At 41.8% G+C, this 22,533-nt stretch overlaps 1 protein-coding gene across 1 annotated transcript; it reads right to left on the bottom strand.

The window, feature by feature from the left end:
- Positions 1 to 1,152: 1,152 nt before the first annotated feature.
- ved (ventrally expressed dharma/bozozok antagonist) lies at positions 1,153 to 4,930 on the bottom strand. Its single transcript, XM_012849775.3, has 3 exons — positions 4,023 to 4,930; positions 2,918 to 3,180; positions 1,153 to 1,808 (listed from the first exon to the last, which is right to left on the bottom strand). Exons 1-3 carry the CDS (start codon positions 4,261 to 4,263, stop codon positions 1,452 to 1,454), a joined length of 861 nt encoding a protein of 286 aa, XP_012705229.3. The 5' UTR covers positions 4,264 to 4,930; the 3' UTR covers positions 1,153 to 1,451.
- Positions 4,931 to 22,533: the final 17,603 nt, after the last annotated feature.

The following is a 22,533-nucleotide window of genomic DNA, read 5'->3' as shown; positions in this document are numbered from 1 at the left end:
CTATATTAATAAGGAGTTCCCTAAACTAATGTTGGGATCCCTGTTGAAGATGTGTTCAAAATCTTACAAATAGTTTCAATGCAGACTTGGCAACATCAAGATGCCACAGTTTAGACATATGTCTTGTTTGTCAAAGTTCCAGATGTTTAAATTATGTTTTAATTGCTAATGCTGTGGATAATGGTCAAGTTTAGATGAGTAGCTTTCTTCTTTTTGCCATTTCCAAACTAATAAATAACTAAACTATCTTTCTAAAAGGTTTGGACAAGGTCCCTGAAACTTATTTATTATGATTTAGATTTGCAAACCACTTGGCGTGAGGCGAAACAGGTCAAATGTCACAGTCTTGAGCAAGCTGCACTCACACGGTGCATTTTTCACAATAGGATCAGTGGGGATTAATATGGCTAGTTGCATGTTTTTGTTACAACAGAGGAGTTTGCATCCCCAGGACCATTTTTTTTTTTTGTTGTTGGTCTATTTTTTTTACAAGATGTAAAATCCCTAGATGACCATCCACAAACATTATTCCTCTGACTCCAGTTGTCTGATACTTTTTATCTTCATCCCTTGGAGTTGGCACTTAGCCTAGTATAGGTGTAAGATGTGCCAACTTTCAACATGAGCAGATTATTATCTATTATCATTTTATGCCAAATAACATACTAATTAGGGCTCAAACAACTGGCATACAACAGCGCTCTCTCTTTCTGACATTACTGGCCAGCCCAGCTCACCCACTCTCAGAAGAGTTTCTGCTTCTCCCCTCTAGGCAGAGATTCAAGCTCCCAAGGGCCAAAAGTGATGGGTATAAATTCTCCTCGATACCTACGTCAATTAGAACAAATCTGCACTAGGTGCTTAACTGGAGATAAAAAAAATTCTGCATTGAGTGAAGAATATTTATTTTTTCACTCATTTTATTGATGGCTTCTATTGCGTGTGGCCTGTCGCCCTACGCTGCCAAACAAATTCCTCCGCCATGGGGCGGGGGTTATAAAAACATGACTGATCATTCCTAATACAGAATACTGCCTCACAACGAAGCACGTCTGCACAGTCCAGAGCCTGCCTTTACCCGTCTGAGTAACTGGTTTACTCCACTGGGCTGTACGGCTGCTCACACAGAAAACACACGAGAAAACGTCAGCAATAATCCCTCTTTATTAAGCTTTAGTTTTACAGACACATTAAAACACACCCCTAAATAAACCGCTTCATTAGTCCACATTTAAATAGATCCAAACTGTACACAGGCAGAGATTACCGCACTGCTCATATTATTGCACGCCACCCAGTTCACGTTTGAGCTTCAGAGTTTAAGGATATGGAAGCCATTTGGTTCTATTAATCCTAACAGCATGATAGCAGTGGTTTTGTTTAAAAATATCTTCTTTTGTTTCAGGAATGCTAGATCTGATGGTGGTACGGTTAGTTTTCAGCGCCACTGATCAGTAGTACTGAGGGTACGGTGGGTAGGGTCCCCTGAGATGAGAGGCAGCAGTGGGCAGCATGACTCCTGGGAGGCTGCTGTACTGGTAGAAGGAGTCCAGGGGCAGAGCGGAGGTGCCGGGCAGAGGGGAGCTGTACTGAAGGCTGTGGGGATGAATGTAGGATGCAGGAGTCATGGCCTCTGGCCCCACCGCTGCCGGGGCTGAGTGGTATCTGGGGTACGGCTCAGGCCTGTAGGCCTGCAGCTCAGGGTAATGCATGAAGTGAGAGGCGACGTTGGCCTGGCAGGCGTGAGCCAAGGCGTCCTGCACCGTCCTCTTCAGCTTCATCCGCCTGTTCTGGAACCAGTTTCTGATCTGAAATATTCAAGTGGGAGCTTATTATTTATCACAAATAAATAATAAATAATTTCACAATTATTTACTGCTCGTTCAGAAATCTATGTGAGGATAAAACCTTTTATAGAAATAACTTTCATAACTACAATTTTACAAAAGAAACAAGTTATTGTAATTCAGTTACAAACTTTCCAGACAACATTGTATTAATCAATTTATACATTCAGATTTGTTTGGTATTAATAACCGATACAGCCCATTCTGTCCCACGGACCCTGCTGCATTACGTGGCTACTGTCTGACTTACAGGTTACTTTCCCCATAGGATATAAGTCCTGCATAATGTGATTTAGCCTCCAAAAGGACACTTGAAGTTTCACGCAGTCAGCTGTACGTTCCAGACAGTAACCTGTAAGTTTGTAAAAACCGCCCTGAAACTTTCACAAAACATCCAAGTACTGAAAGTAACCGCTAGGTTTGGAATAACACTCAGAAATCTTATGAAAATAATCTTTAAGCACCAGAAAGTAACTTTTACGGGCTGAAATGAAGAATCAATGTGCTGAAAGGGACCCTGTAAGAATTTAACCAGCAAGTTCCAGAAAATAACCTTATAAAATCAGTAAAGTAAGCCAAAAAGTTTCTCAAGTAGTCTCAAGTTTCAGTACTTGAACTATATCTCCTTAAAGTAACCTGCAAGATATAGAATGTAACTTTTTCAAATTTAGGAAAGCAAAATTTAAGTTGATGGGAAATTTTAGAAAGTAATGCGTAAGTCAAAGAAAGTGACCATAATAGCGTTAAGTTCTAGAAAGTATTTCTTTTAGGAATCAGAAAGTAAACTGTAGTTTCTCTGAAAATAGAGTCTTAGCTACATATTGTTATTTCTTGTTAAATGTTAAAAACACCTTTTTTAAACTTAAAAAATAATTATAAAAGCATCTTGAACACCAATAGAATAATTAATTACTTCTAATTACAGTGCGTGCTTAATGTGGGATTAGATAACTTCTGAACCGCTCAGCTGATGTCTGATGTGGATCAGGAAAATGGTCGGAGCTCTTCCACAGTCAGCTACCTGCTGAAAAAAGACGAGTGATGGAATGACACCAGCCGAGGACTGTTACCTGTTTGTCAGAGAGGTTGAGCTTCTTGCAGAGCTCCGCCTTGTCTTGTGTGCCCAGGTAAGCGTTCCTCTTGAATGCCCTCTCCAGGCTGCTGATCTGCTCTGCTGTGAAGGCGGTGCGGGGCCTCCTGCCCACGGGTGGGGAGGGTGGAGACGTGGAGGAGGTGCTGGTGGCGTGGGTGGACGGGGAATGGGGCTGACCGCCTTCGCTCTCGTACCCAGAGGTCTCCTCCTCAGTGCTGCTGCTGAACCCGGCCTCGATCGCTGGGGGCAGGTAGAAACAAAGACATGAATTCAAATGGACTCGGACAGCAAGCAGACACAGACTGAAGCATATTCTGAAGAGAAACACAGACCTAGAAGTAGGAAAGCAAACGTGGACTTTTTTATAAATTTCTATGCGAAACAAACACTTATCTCATAGTTAAAAAAGTATTAAAAATAAACACTAGTGTAAGCCAACTTGATCAGCTCCAATTTCTAATACTAACATCTTTAAATTGTTGTGTAAAGCAGTTAAACCTGATATAGAACATACGGGTTCAGCTGAACACATGCAATAATGTAAAAAGGCGTATGTATTTGTTCAGCACAGTTAAATGATTATTATTGTAAATATTACAGGATACATATATTTTTACATCTTGTGTAAAATAGTGTAATAAAAGGGTTTCTTAAATTTATTGTAAATTCACATTAAAGTTTACAAATCAGTATGTATTTTGATCATCATGTTATTCATTAAAATTGTTAAGATGTTTGAGAGAGAAAAAAAAATAAAGAACCAAGAGTAAATGCCCTGAAATTTTAAATACAATATGTATCTGTGCCACCTGTCCAGGGTGTACCCCGCCTCTCGCCCAGTGAACGCTGGAGATAGGCACCAGCACCCCCCTGCGACCCCATGAGGGATAAAGCGGTTCGGAAAATGGATGGATGGATGGATGTATCTGTGCCTTTAGGAGTGGTATTGTTGTAATGTTTATTTTTTCCCCCATAAAACCACATAAAATAGAAATACTTTCATAAAGATTTGAGACAAAAGTCATGAACCTGTCACCTCTTAGTTCCCTTGGCCTGTACTAAGTGCAGAGTTAAGCTCTTACCTTGATTACTGGGAGATGTTTGGTGCTCTGGACCTTCCTGACTTAAAGTCTGGCTGTGTTTCTGTTCTGCTTCCAGCAGCTTTTCAGATTTTGGCCTGCAGTAAAATCCCGGCAGACTCTCTGAATGCGTCCCCCAAGCTGCTGGGAAAGTCCCGGGCCCTGCTGGCTTACTGCTTTGGGCCATCCACTCGATGGAGAAATGTCCCTTCATGGCCACTGATCGTAAAGTTTCTCTCTGCATGAAGGTTAGAAGAAGAAGAAAATATCCCTTTGTGTCCTTTTCTTAAAAAAAAAAAATTAAGCTTAGCTCAGAGTCCAGGTCGGAGCAAGGTACTTCTCAAGATGATCACTTGCAAGAGTCAGAGAGTTATGATTGCATCTCCAAGCGGGCCGTATTTATAGCAGATGCCCCAACCTGAAGATCAAAGCATGCTGCATCCCCTCCTTCAGTTTTCACAACTGGAGTAATTAAGACGTCCCATTCAGCCTCAATGAGGCTGTTACAGCAAGGCTCCAGTGAGTCTGGGAAGGACCCCCACCTCTCCTCCAGCACCCTCCTCCTTCCTGCCTCTCCAGCAGATAATAGAGTCACCTCACCCCAAACCGTCTGCATCTCCCCTGCAGCCTCAGTCGTGCCGTAAAAAACATGCGTAGTGAAGGTTTTCTTCAGGGGAGAAATTTCCACTCAGGACGGGTGTGGAGATTCCTAAAAGCAGCACCGAATTCATCTAAAGTGCAGGGTGGAAGTAAGAGAGGGCTCAAAGTTTCACAACACTGGGTTTCTGAAATAAACCAGCCTCCAATGGAATTTATGTTGCATGTACTCGGACTTGCTAACTGAATTGGCTCCTTTAAATGAATGAAAAAACTCAAAATAATTAAAAACGACAGGTAAGAAAATAGCTACGAGAGAGGGGAAATTTTAAATAAATTCAAGCATAAAAGTAAAGTTTTGTGTTTCTTATGATATAAAAATGTGTTGCAAAAAACACAATCTAGAAACTAAAGACCGGTGGTACAGCAAAACCGAGAGAGGATTAGAAGGTGTGGCAGAGCATTTTTGCCACTTTCTTTGTTTTTTAAGAAAGTAGCATATAGCTATTGATTTTAACCTCGAAACCTGCTAATCTAATTAAAAAAATAATGATTTAGTTTAATTGGCAAACATCCAACCTTTCAGCCGGACAATCCGAGGAAGATCACCGTTAAAGCTTTCAAATGTTCCCCGGGCGCTAAGCTGCTCATCAGGGCCTGTAAATCAGGATCAGCTGCTTGAAAATGACGTTTCCTGCATCTCCAAGTGAGAAGGAGTCATCAGGTTAATAAGCAACATAATGAGCAGTGAGTGGTTTAACATACAGACAACAGTTAATCCTGAGATCATCCTGAGATTAAAGGCAGACTTTGTAAAGGCTGATAGCACACACACACACACACACACACACACACACACACACACACACACACACACACACACACACACACACAGGGGTTGCTGGTTGTCTGATCAGTATTCAGCTAGTTCATACTCCCGTTTCGCGTCTACATGCTGCCATTCATCCCTTCCCAATCCCAATTCATACCCATATTTAAAGGGGTAGTTCCATTTTTTTAAGCAGTTATTATCGGTAAGTGTGTCCTGACCTGTACTAGAAAGATGTCATCCCACTGTGAGCTAGATGAAAATGAAATCTGTCTTTGTAGTTGTAGAAGCTGATAAACTGGCCACATGTACACCGACTGCCTATTTTAGCTGATTTAGACATTTAAAACAAGTCAAACTGAAAATGGGATAGAACATTGTGTGGACTTCTCAAGGCAGCATTGGGACTGTTTGTGCTGTTTTGTTGGGCCGAACAATGTTTCTATGTGGATTAAAGCTGGCAAAAATGATGAAACTTTTCGTTTTTTGCTTTGGGCTGTTAGCTGTGCTGTACTACGGATGGTATTTTCATATGCTTTCCAGATTGAAAACAGTCCCATTGATCTGCCATATCACCTCTGACCTGCTGTTAGTGTTCCCTCCATGATGTGTTCCTGCTACAGGTAAGAAAACTTCCCAGTGCCTCAATAACAAAACAAAAAAAACATTGAGCAAACCCTTAAAACCATGGCATATCTGCTTACATTTTCATGAATTTTGAAGATAAGTGTCAATGCAAATCTTAAATCTCAAGGAGAGTTCATTACAATTCTGTACTGTTATCTTAAAGCTTTGTGTAACAATCTATCCTGTGTATTCCGGTTCTGACCCGTCTGGGCCCGTTGACTTTCATCAAATATCCTCAAACAATAACAACGATAACTATAATAGTATCAGTAATAATGACACATTTCCTAAATGAGGTTAATGGGGCATACTGACCAGCATCCGGTTCAGCTCTATATGGCAACAGGAGCATACATTTTAGATCAATCAGTTCAAGAAATGAGCCTTTATTTCATCCTTTCTGAACTAAAGTAAAACAGGGACATAATGAAGATTTGAAGCATTCAAGGAAAAGTAATGGACCCATAGAAAGTATAGGGTGTCCTACAATCCATCATTGAAATACACCAAGAGCTCTTCCAAGTTTTTATTGAAAGCAAGCTGCAATATAGTACCAAGATTTCATGTATATTGATCAAGCCCTAAAATTTAATTTTAACAAGTGGGTATTATAACACTGTATAAAATTGTCCATTGAAAGCTAAACTCCTGCATTTGGAAGCCAGTGTATAAACATGTCAATAACATGTCTCTATGATCAAGCTGTGTTCCTTGTCATTTTAAAAATGCCAAACTCAAAATGATCGTTTCCCTCCAGAGTTTTGGAGGAACAGGTTTTTAATCAACTCCAAAGGTTTTTAGAAAACCTATGACATTTGTGAGGAGTTTCCGTTGGGTTTCAGATCACACCACAACACCGAGACAAGAGTCCGTGTTGGGACCACTGCTGTTGCCGTTATAAGGTCTATCTTTAGGAAGCATAGCATGCCTGTTTTATTGTTTTGCCGATGACATTCAGGTTTATTTGCCAGTTAAACTAAGCAACAGTAAGGCACTGACACCCTTATTAAACTGTCTGGCTAAAACTAAAATCGGGATGAAGTTGAGTTTTCTTAACCTTAATAAAAAGTAGACTCAGGTCATCTGGAAAATCCTATTGAGTATGAGATGCCAAATTGTCTGTAGAAATCTTAGCTCTTCAGTGTTTTATTTATTCTTATAAATAAACCGTTTCATTCTGTTTTCTATTTTATGGTTGTTGGGGTAACTATGAAGCACTTTGATCAGCTGTTCTTGTTTTAAAATGTGTTATATTACTAAATTTAACATTGATCAGAGACAGGTCTCTTCTAACCTGGCCAGCCAGATTGATTATGTGTAGCGCTCTATGTTCTGCACATTATCAGTCTGGGTCTGCTCCCATCAAATGTGTTCAGGGAAAGGAGGGACATTCAGCAGAACTTTTCCGAGCTGATTGGGCGAAGTGACACCTAGTGCCCGCCTACTAAAGGTTGGTGTTAGCCAATCACGCTATCAAATGAAAACGGAAGCAGCAGGCGCCATGAGAAACCACAACAAGTCAAGGCACGTCTTGCTGTTATTCTTTCTAATATGACATCTTGGATTCTGACAAAACAGATGTGACAGCAGCAGCTACGCGTGTGTCCTCCTGCGCTGCCATTTTTATTTTGGTTCCGGTGTGGGCTCGGCAGCTATCGCTATCCTCACAGCTGTATGTCCCGCCTTAAACCTCAATATTGCAACGTGATTGGGCCAAGCTGTTTTTGGTTCGGTCACAAACGGTTGAAGCCTGAGCGGTACAAGATGGACTCTCGTGTGTTTGTGAACGCACACAATACCGAGAGAATTTGGCTTGCAGGCAAGTTTAGGTCTCTTAAGATGTAAAATAAAATAACTGAAAACTGTGGTCTTTGTTGTCACTTGTTAGTTTAATACCAGACACAAGTCGTACATTTAATTTAATGAAACTTGTTTCTGTATCGCTTAAAAGTTTATACGAGTTTTTAATATAGAATGCTCAAACATTGGTTTGTGCTAAATAAACACTTATTTAGCTCAAAGCATAAGCCACAAGGTTACACTCACCACTGTTGTGTTAAATTTCTTTTCTTCCCCTTTTTTGTCTTTTTTTCCTTTCCAAAAGGATAACTTCTTTTAATGTTGATGGCAACTCGTGCTTTTTTTTTGTTTACTTAAGAATGCACACTTTCTGTGAGAAGTGGGGAATGGGGGAGGGCTCCACCAATTACTCTGAGGACCGCAGTGTCAATGCAACTTTTCTGCTGTTGTGGGTCTGAACTGGTTCAATGTTTGTTGGCCCTCTGGGGGCCCATGGTGGCCTGTGGGCCCCAAGCAATTGCCTGGCCTGCCTAATGGCACCGAGTGCCCCTGGCTAGAGGTTAGCTTAGAGGTAGGACTGTGCCACTGGAACCTTTTCTAAGAAAATATCGTTTCACTGCTTCTAAAACACAGTTTCTCTGGAACCAAAACTATAATTTTAGCTTATTCTCATAACATCCTTACATATGGAACCACCTTAGCTCCTAAAATTCTTCTACCAACATAAAATTTTCAGTCAGCGGATTCCATTGGACACCAATGGTATACCTCTTATCAGCTCTAATTCTTGTTTTACAATGAAACTTGTTATCACATGTACCTGCTCATTTGGATCCACTATACATATGTCTTCCCATGGATGACAGTGAGCAGCTCAGATCTGTGTGACCACACAGCTAGCGCTCACCAACAGCAACAACTAAGTTCTCAATCAATCGGTGGCACCAACAAGGACACCTGTTGTGAAGACATTAAGTTTGAGAATTTAGCTTTGGCATTCACAAACATTTTGATATCAGATAAAGATCACCTGACTAAGTTAAAAATTTAGATTTCAAATGATGATTACATTTATTTAAAAAAAAAAGATATCCAAACCAACTTGGCCGTGTGTGAAAAACTAATATTTCCCTTCACATAATAACTGGTTGAAGCCTTGGTGCCAATGAGTGTCATGAAGTGTTTGATTGAAGGATTTTGGTCCCGTCTGCTTTGCAGATTTTAGAGTTTTGATTGGTTTGTACCCTGCCTCTCGCCCAGTGAACGCTGGTGATAAGCACCAGCAACCCCGGCGACCCCATGAGGGACTAAGCAGGTCAGGAAAATGGATGGATGGATGATTGGTTTGGTAAATTATATTAAACAGTGTCTTAGAGGCATTTAATGTGGTTGAGCTTAGAGTCACACACTGATGGCAAGATATTCTGCTTTCATATGTCTTGCTGGAAAGCAGAATTCCTGATTTCATTAATTACAGCAAGTCATCCAGGCCCAGAAGGAGGAAAGGCCTCCCAGAACATTGTGCTACCACCAGAAGCATTCAAACTCTCTCATCCATGTCTTTATGGATCTTGCTTTGTGCTCTGCCTCTGGTGCACAGTCATATTGAAAGAGGAAGGGGTCATCTCCAAACTGTTCCTACAAAGTTGGGAGCATTGAGTTGTCCAAAATGTCTTTGTCTGTTGAAGCATTCAGAGTTCCTTACATTGGAACCAAGGGTCCAAGCCAAGCTCCTGAAAAGAACCACACACCAGAATCCTCCCTCCACCAAACTTTACACTTGCCACAGTACAGTCAGACCAGTACAGTTCTCCTGGCGACTGACAGACCCAGACCTGTCCATCAAATTGCCAGCTGGAGAATGTCTCCACTGCTCTGGAGTCCAGTGGCGGCGTGCTTTACACCACTGCATCAGACACATTACACATGGTGATGTGTGGCTTGGATGCAGCTGCTCAACCATAGAGACCCACTCCGTGAAGCTCTCTACACATTCTTCTAGAGCTAATCTGAAGGCCACATGACGTTTGGAGATCTGTAGTGAGTGACTCTGCAGAACGTTGGTGACCTCTGTGCACCATGCGCCTCAGCATCCGTCAGTTTATGTGATCTACCGCTGCCTGAGCTCCTGAGAGGGACCCGTTCTCTAACAAATGTTGGTAGAAACAGTCTGCATGGCCATGGTTCTTGATACTCACCTGTGGCCATTGAAATGAGTGGAACGCCTCAATTTGATTAGTCGGATGGGTGAGCAGATACTTTTAGCAATATAGCTTATATATAAACTCCAATTACTATTAATGTTTACTCTTTTTTTACCGTACAATTTCTGCTTAACCTCCACTGTGTGTCTGTGTGTGTGTGTGTGTGTGTGTGTGTGTGTGGGGGGGGGGGGGGGGTCTGACAACAGCAGCGGTCTGACAACGATGGCAGTTGTGATTACTTTCCTGCCTGCTGACGAAGAGCAGTTGTTGTCTTTGTGGCGCCTCGAATCATCATAAACTATAAAGAGTTTTAAGAGTGGCTGATAAGGAGCGGAGGGGGACGATCCGCTCCCAGCCGTGGAGTGGTCAGAACATCGACTCTGCTCCGCCGCCCTCACGGACCGGAGTTCATTCGGAGCGGCCGCGGCTTTGTACGCAAATGCTGCGTGGATACGCGGTATTGTGCGATTTTAAAAATAACGCCGTCAATCCCAGAGCCCATCTGCCATGATAAGATAAGGAGGGAGGTCGGGCGCTGCGCGCGGACAGCAGACCCGCTGTCTGCTCGCGCTCGCGGTGCTAACAAGTTAGTGAAGCCGGGACACTTCAAAGGCAGCCGGCGCTTTGATAACAAGAGGCGGGATGAGCTGGAGGAGGAGAGACACCCTGATCACCCTGTTCAGCCTCTTCAGTCTGTTCACGGGACATTCAACGCTCACAGTCAGCCTGAGCTAAACCACGCAGCCTCCTACTGCCCTGTTTATGGAGTTTGATTTCAGAATTTGTGAACCCTGTCCTTATGAACAAAATGCAAGACTTGGTGAAATCTGTGTCCAACTGCACTCATTTTCAGACTATCCTCTCAAGGATGTTCTGCTACATAAAGCTGTGCAAAAGCTAGAAGAAGCAACAAATGATCTAGACATCCAGTGTCTGAGAATTGATCAAACTGTAAGCATTTTATCATAACAACAGGCTTCATTATGGAGGACTAGCTACCCGGCTTTCCTCTTGTCACACAAGAATAAACATGTATTCATGACGAAATGTTTGGGAAGACACCAGCTCAGAATTCAAAGATAACACATAGAGAAAATGAGGAGCTTGGAGTAGTGATAACACGAACAAAAAAAAAACACACAAGGACGAACATAATGAGCCGAGAGCCTCGGGTATCTGCGGGGGCCCGCGGCGCCATCTTGGATAATTTATAATGAAAGCAAGCAGAAATTTCTTTTTGACACTGTAAGGAAGTGGATCGCCCCATAGATTCAGGTTTCCATGTTTGATTAAAGTGCAGGCAACCGTAAATAGGAAAAATATGTTACTGAGCAAATGCTAACAACTTGAATTCCCCCCAGCCTCTGTCAAATAGGCACCTTGTTTGGTTGTTTATGTACTATGAGATTATGTAAGGTTGAACCACAGGCACTAACACTGTACATCTCTGCTCCTTATTGAGCCGGCCAGACAGTCCCGTTCGCCCCCTATACTTTGTTTCATCCTGGATAACAACTATGGAAGTGCCACAATTCAATGAAAATAGCTATTAAATTAAGACTTCAAGGCGTAGATAATGGTTTGAAAGGTTTAACAAGCACAATAGTAATTGATTGGATAAATAATTCAACAAATACTTTATTATTACAAACATTTTTAGATTTAGCTACAAAAACATGTAAATATTTCATCTTGCAGCTCATTTTTGTGGGGGCCGCAGCACATCATGAACTTATTTTATCCTCCAGCAGTGTTACCAGTGCTAAAATTGCTCCGTCCAGGATTATTGGTCTGAACTGCACTTACAGTAAATGCTAACCAAGAAAATGTTAGAATGAATTTTACAAGAAGCAATAATTGTTTAAATTATTTCCTATTCCCCGCTCCAGGAAATAATCAAACAAATGATAAAATATGGTCGATATAGTTCACTAAAAACATGTAATTGATTAAACTATTAGCATATTAAAAAAATTAGGCTATATCTATTAATTTACAGTTTAACATTAATCTTAGTTATTCATTTGATTATTTTTGGCACTTCTGGCACATAATTGTAAAACTAATTGTAGAAAATGGAAAACTTTTGGAAACTGATTTGTGTATTTATGCCCATCTGCTCCAACTCAAATTATGTTTTTCTAGCTGAATTAAAGATGTTTAAATGTAAACATACTAAATGTTAATGTTTACATAAAAAGCCCTCCACATTAAGGAGATGAAAAACTTATATATTATATTCATGGGTTGTTTCCATCCTTTGTAAAAATGTATTTGCGCTTTTTTTTTTTTTTTTTTTTTTTTTTTGACCATGTTAACAGTTGAACATAATATACAATGTAAAATAATGGCCAATGTTGAAAATATTTTTGGTTAACAATTATAAATGAAAGTTATTTTGATTAGGGTACTGGTTCCAGAGGGTCACCTATGCACTATAAAACTGGTTGTAGAAGTGGGATTTATTATGGTTTATAATATAAATAACATGATGAGAGAATCACTACATTTACAACTTTAGAACTTTTAATTCTCATCCTGACTAAAACCAATAAAATAGAAACATTCAAGCAGCTGTATAATAAGATTTGTATGATGATAAATTTGTTTCAGCTTCCTCTCCACTGCCAGCAGCATCTCTTGGTCATTTTCAGAGTTAATCTCAGGCTCAAAAACGTACGGTTGAACCCCCACAGGTCAAACTCTTCCTGAGCCTGATCTTTATCGTTGCATGAAGGGGCCATAAAGCTGATTCACAATCAGTGTCGGAATCTGTCAAGTCTCCTGACAGACATAATGTTTACTAAAGGTGGTTATCATCTTGAAACCGTTAAGGATTGATTTTACACATGAAAACAGAAGAGCGGCATTTCAAGATATCTTTTTTATTTCGTTACGTTGGCATTTATCTTCATAATACATAGTATTGCTTCAGGGCTTTAACCCATTTCTGTGTTGGTGCAAAGACAAAAATTCCACAAATTATAGCATTTTCAGCAAAAAATGTCCCAGTGCTTTCCTGTAATAATGTAGCTATCTTCTCTCTGAACCCCCATACCGTCACAGAGCCAAGCTCTCTTGTACTTGGAGCTAACAACAGACAAGGTTATCCTTTTGGTAATTAATTGTAAAGAAATAAATATTTAAACCTCTGTTTTCACTGTTTGAGGGCCATTCCAGATGCCTCAGAGCCCAGAGTGGCTTAGACGTCGCGTTTATGGTGGGAATCTATAATTGGGGAGAAGGTTTCCTAAAGTAATCCCTTGGCTGTGTGGTTCTATCAGTGTCTACCCTCAGCATTAACAAGAAATTACAAGACAGAAGAAACAGCAGGCCGTTGATTGGTACAGTTTAGAGTTCAAAGGGCTGCAGGTGATTTGTTTTCTCTCTGTCACCTCCACCACTGCCTCCCTCTCAGTCTGTCTGTCTGGATGATGATGATGATGATGATGTATGATGGGGCGGATGTCTGAGAATCAGCCTCAGCCCGCCCCCCTCCTCCCCGTCCTGATCAGTGACACGTGGTGCTCCCGCTCTTTGATGTGTGGACCGCAGAGACAGAGGACAGGAGACGAGTGGCATCAGAGACGACTCTCAGTCCTTTTTGCTGTTTGTAAACCCAACAAAGGATCTGTGAAAACCAGACTAATCTGGTGATAAAAAACTGCTATATTACCCATTAAATAGACTTTAGTGATGTCCTGATGCATCTTACACCTTAGTAATTTTTTTTTTGCTCTCTTGGAGAAAGGCAGGGCTCCAGGTTTTTCTTCACACCTGAATTTTCTTGCACCTTCATGACAGAAATGTTAGGATTTTTCTACACCTGGTCCAGTTTTTTATAATGTGAACATAACCACACTTCTTATTTTTGTAATACTTGAGTGAAGTGAGCATTTAAAGGGCCATCTTCTTGGAGACAAACAGTTGATGCCACATTTCCAGTAGGGCAGCTTGCCCGTCCACCACTTTACACCATGACTTAGCATACATGAAGTCAATAGTGCCACAAAAAAGTCCAGACTTTGATAAGCCCACTCCACAACCTTCATTTTGTGTTTTTGAGCCATTCCGAGGTAGACTTTCAGTTTTGGATAATTGTTCTGCTGCAGAACCATTCTCCTCAAACGATTCTGCCCAGAACAGAATTCATTGTTCCACCTGTCAAGCTGTCCTGATGATGCAAAGAAGCCCCAGACCATCAGATTTGTCCCTTACAGTAGTCTGTAAGGGACAAAAAACTTTTTAAAATCTCTTTTAGACAGTTTATTTTCCAAAAACATATAAGAATATATCCCCTGATTAAATCATAATAACTAAAGCCCCTTTCACTTTATAGCTATAAACAACCAACCATGAACCCCCCTACCGACCACTTCGTCAGTCCACTGAGCTCATGGCCATGTGCATTTTCAGATCATCCAGGTGTTGAATAATGGGGATCTGGTTAACCACTTGCAGAATTCACCTGAGTATCATGTGCAAGATACAGCATCTCCCAACAGTGAGTGGCGCAGCGGATGCATGCTGGACCCATAACCCAGAGGTCGATGGAATGAAACCATCCTCTGCTATTCAAGCTCTTCCACAACATGTTTGGTGGGAGTGGTGACCTAGTGGTTGGAGCATTGCGCTTAGGCTTCGGTCCCAGAGGTTTTAAGTTCAACTGCCACTTTGGCTCCCTGAGCAAGACCCTTAACCCCTGACTGCTCCCCAAGGGCATGGGTTAAATGCAGAGAACACATTTTGTTGGAATGTATGTTGCAATGACAATAAAAATGATTATTATATTGATCCAATGTAAAGTCGGTGTACAGCTTGTATAAACGTTTCCTCTCTAAATAACTAAAAGCACAGCCAATAACGCCTAAACTGCTGGCAATAAAAGGGATCAGACCCCCGAGTGAAAATGTCCATATTGTTCCCAGTCAGCCATTTTCCCTCCCTGGTGTCATGTGACTCGTTAATGTTACAGTGTCTCAGGTGTGTTCAATTAGCTTCTATCTCTCTCCAACTGGTCGCTGGAAGGTCAACATGGCACCTCATGGCAGAGAACTCTGAGCTTCTGGAAAAAAGAATAGTTGTCCTACAGAAAGATGGCCGAGGCTAGAAGAGGATTAAACTGAGCTGCCCACGGTGGTCAAGACCCTACAGCAGGCTAACAGGAGCGCTTCCAGTCAGAGCAGGTTAACAGGACCGCTTCCAGTCAGAGCAGGTTAACAGGACCGCTTCCAGTCAGAGCAGGCTAACAGGACCGCTTCCAGTCAGAGCAGGTTAACAGGACCGCTTCAAGTCAGAGCAAGTTAACAGGACCGCTTCCAGTCAGAGCAGGTTAACAGGACCGCTTCAAGTCAGAGCGGGCTAACAGGACCGCTTCAAGTCAGAGCAGGTTAACAGGACCGCTTCAAGTCAGAGCAGGCTAACAGGACCGCTTCCAGTCAGAGCAGGTTAACAGGACTGCTTTAAGTCAGAGCAGGCTAACAGGACCGCTTCCAGTCAGAGCAGGTTAACAGGACCGCTTTAAGTCAGAGCAGGCTAACAGGACCGCTTCAAGTCAGAGCAGGTTAACAGGACCGCTTTAAGTCAGAGCAGGTTAACAGGACCGCTTCAAGTCAGAGCAGGCTAACAGGACCGCTTCCAGTCAGAGCAGGTTAACAGGACCGCTTCAAGTCAGAGCAGGCTAACAGGACCGCTTCCAGTCAGAGCAGGTTAACAGGACCGCTTCAAGTCAGAGCAGGTTAACAGGACCGCTTCAAGTCAGAGCAGGCTAACAGGACCGCTTCCAGTCAGAGCAGGCTAACAGGACCGCTTCCAGTCAGAGCAGGCTAACAGGACCGCTTCAAGTCAGAGCAGGCTAACAGGACCGCTTCAAGTCAGAGCAGGTTAACAGGACCGCTTCAAGTCAGAGCAGGCTAACAGGACCGCTTCCAGTCAGAGCAGGCTAACAGGACCGCTTCCAGTCAGAGCAGGCTAACAGGACCGCTTCAAGTCAGAGCAGGCTAACAGGACCGCTTCAAGTCAGAGCAGGCTAACAGGACCGCTTCCAGTCAGAGCAGGCTAACAGGACCGCTTCCAGTCAGAGCAGGCTAACAGGCTAACTCATACATCTATTTTTAAAAATAGATGTATGAGTGGTGCCATTGCATTGCTTAGTTTGCAACTGCAGACTGTTATGTAAGTCCTTGATTTGTGTCTGGGTCATCATCGTTCCACAATCCTGTAATACCCCTTCCAACTCATGTATGTTACGGGTTTGTTACTAACTCCTAAGGTGGTGAGAATGATGGGTCGACTTCAACCTTCGTCCCTTGTGGGGACCTTTAAGCTGATCATAAGGCTTAAAGGGCACTCTGCACAAAATGATGATGTCAAAGGAGCTTAAAGTGAGCCTACGTACCAGCGTCACATGACAGCAACTACATCTCCTGACAAGTTACTATTAGCAGATTATAGAAACATACTTTCAACCAAATGTCAAAGAAATATCCCCGAGGTGGAAATAAAGTGAAGCATGGTCAGTATGGAACGTCCTGCTGAAGACGGATACTTTTCTGGTTACAAAATAACAAGAACTACCAAACTCCAAAATAGCAAAAGGTCAGAGCGGCCCCCTTGGTTGCAGCTGTCTTTTCTTACATGTTGCCTTGCCCTGACACATGGAGTGTCTTAAATGGCTAAACTTTTCCTCTGTAGGGAGACAGATTGTGAGTACGATTGGGCGTAACGTGTTTGTGTGTTAACAGTGTTATCCATGACGTCGGGGGACATAGGTCCCACTTCGGCCCCAGTCGCAGGCCACTGCTGTCTGTGGGGTAACAGACCCCTGCCGGGCACCTCTTTGATTGGCTCCATTCAGACCTTTTCATCTCTAATGGGCCTGTTTGCTGCTCTGTTATGGACACAAACGCAGCTCCATCACCCCTCCCTTTCCCCAGTCTCAGCCAGTCCTCCACCACCTGGGAGGGAGACGCATGTCCCAACAGAGTGCATTCTCCCAGTCCTTCATATGACTTGTGTGATTCCCCAAACTGAGCCACCCTAATCCCACTTTAACTCCTCTTCTATGAAACAATTTAAGGGGTAAAAAAAGGCTTTAAAGTCAGCAGCTTTCAGCTCTTAGCTGAGTTTGTCCCACTCATCACAAACAGTTTCCTTTGAGAAACGGATGTTAACTCGTGCCAGAAAAGGTTTGTGAGGACTACTTTAGTAAAACCTTAGGGGGCAGCTGTCATTTGAGAAGGAACCAGTATCGAGATGAACCGGCTTTTAGCAGCTATTAGAACTGTAGGCTTAGACCAGGTCAACACTAAACCACTAAAATCTGTCTTATTACAAAGGTAATGGTTCATCAGTGGATCCCATTCATTTCCTAATTCCCTTATTTGCCTTTCCAAACCACTGTGTTAATCAGACGGGACAACCTTTCCCATTCATTTCTCTGCGTCAACCACTACACCTTTTTATCACCAACACATTTAATGCTGGTATTACTTAACTGGCATTCCCTTATCAGAGCAATGCATTTTGATGAAACAAGCCAGAGCTACCGTTCTTGAAGCAGTTGAATTTATCCTTCATTTAAAAAGATTCTGTCTTTTATGTTGATTTAAAAGATGGCAACCTGCATTTGTTTTATTACGTTGTTTTAATTGGTTGGTGTAAAGAAATCTGAGGCGGTCCACCATCAACATTTTTGCTGTCCAAATAAGATAGCTAAGAAAACAAATGTAAGGTAAGAGAAAACCGCCTTTTTAATCATGCAGAAACTTAGACTTACAGTATAATGCGACTTTCACTCTTTCACACTCATGCACAAACAATACGGTTAAGAAACTTTTAGATTTTTTTTTTTTCTGGACACGACTGATGCATACCGATGCTCGTTAGATGAAGACATGTCACCAGACGAGTAATGAATTAAAAACTCACTGGGACGACTAACGAAAATGAATGACGTTCTCATCAAGCGATAAAAACGAGAGCAGCATATTAGAGGGAGATTAACTCCAAACACATCTCATCTTAGATATTTGAAAAGTGAAGACTACTTGTAAGAATGGCCACTGAGACTCAATCTTTGCATTCAGTGCACATTCCCTTTATGGTTTGCGGTTTTGAAAACTTTATTGAAAAAGCCAAATGAAATAACAGTAAGTTTGTGTCCATGTGTAAAGAAGTGTGAAGCGTAGGTTTTCTGTAAAATGTTGACGTTTTAGTTGAATAAAAGTGGAATAAAATGGAGTAGGATTCAGGTTAAACTTGAAAAAAAAGGGTAAATGACTAAACTAAATGACATTCAAGTCATTAGATTACAGAGATGCATCCTCGCATTGTTGGAAACTAATTTGTATTTGCATGGACTCTCAGAGTTTCCATTTAAATGCTCTGAAATCATTTATTTCGAATAGAGGAATTCAGGAATGAATTCTCTGTGTGTAATGATAGACCCAGTTTCTCCCAGTTTTCACTTCTTCATCTATTCCAACTAAATATTTCTGAGAATTCCGATACGGCCGCCTTGTCTTAAACTAGCCACGTTTCTGAGGCGGCTCTGTGTTTTTGGAGAATCCGCTCAGCTGCCTATCAGTGCACATTCAGTGTTAGAAGGATATTTGACTTCTCCTCTGTCTTGGTGGGGAAACGGTGCGCTCTGTATTCACTCACAGGACTAATCCGTTCACAGTGTCAGTCCTCTTTGCATGAACTGTTTAGAATAAACACAACAAATGGGGAAAAAAGCCCAAGATGTGGCCTTTGACACAGATACCTAGGATCTGTCAAACACCTCAGAAGATGGCCCCTTTGATGCTGAATGGATTCCTCTATGCAGATCAAGGCGGTGATGGCGCCTAATAATCATTGATCTCCAATGCCGGCAGTCTCCAGCAGTTGCCCGCCCCGTCTGTAACACAGTCAGTTAAGGCCTCTTCCCTTGTCCCATTGATCCCTATCAACCTCATCAAAGGCTCCCTGGGCTTTGATGGGGCCAGCGGGACTGGTCCCAGTGGATGAGCAGGCACTGCGACTCCCTTCATCAGATGAGGGACAGCAGCTCTGAAGCAAGGCTGGGAAATTTAAATATCTGCCAATGATTGTGGGACTGGAGACCGGCTGTGGAACATCTCAAACTAGTCCAGCAGATAGCAGAGCCTCTCAATTAAGGCCTGAATAGAGTCACTTCATTTAAGTGATTCTTGGTCATAACCTGAGCCTGGGGTTGTTAACAGACTGAGGAGCTGAGCAGATCACTGCAATATTCTTTGTTTTTGTTTTCTTTTGTTTTGTTTAGTATATAGTGTGTTTTTTAAAGAGGTTTCTTGTTAATAGGATTTAAAAAAAATCAACCCTTTATTTATACAAGTTGTCTCATTACCACACAAGTTCTTATTTTCAAGAGACTTGTTAGCACATATTCTAAAACCCCAAACGGACGGATGGATGATGATTAAACTGTTAAAATGTATTGAGCCATCTTCCGTCTATTCAGTGCATTTCAATCAGAGCTAATTATCTTATAACAGAGTTAATGAAGTCATGCTCTGTCAACATTGTGGCACTAGAGAAAGAGAGAGAGAGAGAAACACATCATGCCCCAAATTACAGATGTTTCAAAACAGGCAGGACATTAAATGTTAGCCTACTTCATGTCGTCAAACATGCTCCATTTAAACCTCTTCTTGATTCAACGGATCTTTTGTGCATCTCATTTTATCCCTATTCTTGTCAGACTTATGACGGTTAATCACAGTTAATTAATCATTTAACAAGGACAGTTATATTTTCATAGATGGACAGATTGGGTCAGATTCCTTCCTCCATGAATGAAATCATCATTTTGTATTTACTCAGGTTATCTGTGGTGCTAACACGTTATTTCAGGGCCAGAATGCAAAATCGTAAGCACAGAACTGTATGTGCAGACAGCAAGTGTACCTAATGTAGCAGTTTAAGGTTTGATTTTTTTCCACTGCAAATATATTCAGTCATACCAGCGGACATCCATCACATCTGCACCCTAACATAACAAAATGACTTTTACAATAAAAAAAAGTTTTTACTAAAACAATTACAAATCCCCAAATCACCCAGACACCCCAAGTTGTGTTGTTACTTACTGGCAGGAAATGCAGAAGATTTGAGATTATCTCTGCAGTGGACAGTGGAAAATTAAAAATGTTATGAGAGAGAGCGAGAGAGAGAGAGAGAGAGAGAGAGAGAGAGAGAGAGAGAGAGAGAGAGAGAGAGAGAGAGAGAGAGAGAGAGAGAGAGAGAGAGAGAGAGGATAATCCAAGTCACCTTTTGCTTCACACATTCGGTGTCAAAAACAGTCGCGTGTTAATGCTGATCCAGGAAGATCAAATAAACTCCTTCTTTTCCCCCAACATGCCGGTCCCCTCCCTGCACCTACTGTTCCATGGTGCCACAATCAAGGTCACCTTTCTAACAGCTGGAGAGGGAAATCGAAGCTGGTTTTGCACATTATTGCAGAGCAGTGGATACATAAAGAAGTGTGTGGAGCGAGAGGAGATGGAGGTGTGAGTAGTGACGCCGCCTTTGATGCCAAACTGGTATTTAGAGGATAATGAGGCTGTTAGGAAGAGCAGAAGGAAACGCCTGCTAGTTCACACTCACACCAAAAAAAACACGCTCTCAGGAAACCGAGGAATTGACAGAGGTCTGCGGCACGAAACCTTCCTGAAGCCTGCAGGGCGAAATATAGCAGCAGCAGGACATTAGGAGTGCTTAGGTATTGATCGACTTGTTGGTTTCCAATGTGAATAAAATATTAGCAACATTCAGGCTCTGTGCAACAGTGTTTTAAAACACAGGACTATTTTTATGTTTCTGTCAATACATCTATATACATGACAACGTTTCAATTCTGATCTTTGTTCTCAACACACTGGTAGAAATGCTGAAAATTGTGTAATTTCCATAAGTTAAAGTCAGTTCAACAGTAGCCCACCTGATTCTTTACCTCCATTAAATGAAGGAGCTACAGAGATCCAAAGTTCAGGTGGATAATTCTGTCCACAGGACAACTCTGCTAAGACAACACATGTTGTAGAACTGCTGAAATAAGTCATGAGAAGTTGTGTTTGCAGCTTGTCACAAGCCATGTAGGGGATGGAGAGGAGATACAGAGTAATCCTGGTAGAAACCCGGTCAGATGCTGCAAAATGCTTCAGGCAAGGACACGGATTCATCTTCCAGCAGGACAGCAGCCCTAACACTGCCAGAACTATGAAAAGGTTCATGCCAAAGGGTATTCAGGTGTTAGACATGAGAACTGATCGTTCGCAGATGCTCTCCGTCCGGTCTGAGCTCGAGCTATTTTCAAAAAGAATCCGATTCTCTCTAGGAGAGCTGAGCTGGTAGAGACATGCCCTACAAGGCCCGCCGATGGAATTGGAGCATAAAGTGGTTCCACAAAGTCTTGCCACACTTTTCAGTTTTACCTCTAAAACATTTTGAAAAGCAGGTTAATTTTCCTTCCACTTCCACCTTTATAACACCTGTTGGACCGTCCCATAAAAATCCAGTAAGGTTCGAGGCTGTGACAGAACAACATCTGATGGAAACAGTTTGCATTTGAATACATTTGAAAATTTCTGCTGCTTTCAGCTCGGAGAAAAATTGTACAGAACTGTTGGAACAACTACATACAAAACTTGCTACAGTAGCAATATAAGGTATCTTACTATGGTAGCTCTTATAATAACAATAATGATAATACATTTTATCTATAATGCAGTTTACATTTCAAAGAAATCTCAAAGTGCTACAGAGGGCTAACAAACAAACCACAGGGATAATACAAAAATTAAAAACAGCGTTTTACAATCACCATTACCGAATAACACAAATAAAATCATAATTAAGTTTCTAAAAGGCGCCTTTAAACAAGAATGTCTTAAGGCCATTTTTAAAGACCTCCACACTTTGTGAGGCTGTCAGGGTCTCTGGGAGGGCATTCCAGAGCCGAGGGGCGACTGCCTGGAAGGCCCTGTCTCCCTCAGAGGAGAGTTTGGTCCTGGGCTGGTGAAGGCAGTGTGAGGAGCTGGTGGAGCGGAGGTTTTGCATTGCAGTAGTCCAACCTGGAGGAGACAAAGGCATGGACTAACTTTGCTGCATCTCCTGACTGCGAAACACCAACTATTGTTTCCACTCTAAACCAGATAATGGTTTAGAGCAGTGAGGTCCAAGCGCTTTGCCACGAGGGCCAAAATCAAAATATAAAAGCACTTTTAGGTCCAAAAAAAATTAGCTTTTTGGTTAAATAAAAAATTCTAAATAATTTTCTTGTACCTCTCTTTATTTTATGTACTTGCCAATAAAGTAATCATAAAATATGTTACTAAAACAAAGACAATTGTGAGATTTGTGTAGAAAAGTGATCTATATCTCTGTAGATCCAAAGCATTAATATTGTCTTTCACAAATTGTGTTATTATAG

This window comes from Fundulus heteroclitus, chromosome 8, assembly GCF_011125445.2.
Source record: "Fundulus heteroclitus isolate FHET01 chromosome 8, MU-UCD_Fhet_4.1, whole genome shotgun sequence".
In the NCBI taxonomy this organism is placed as follows: domain Eukaryota; kingdom Metazoa; phylum Chordata; class Actinopteri; order Cyprinodontiformes; family Fundulidae; genus Fundulus; species Fundulus heteroclitus.
Note: the sequence above shows the minus strand (reverse complement) of the source record. Positions and strands in the feature narration are given on the sequence as shown.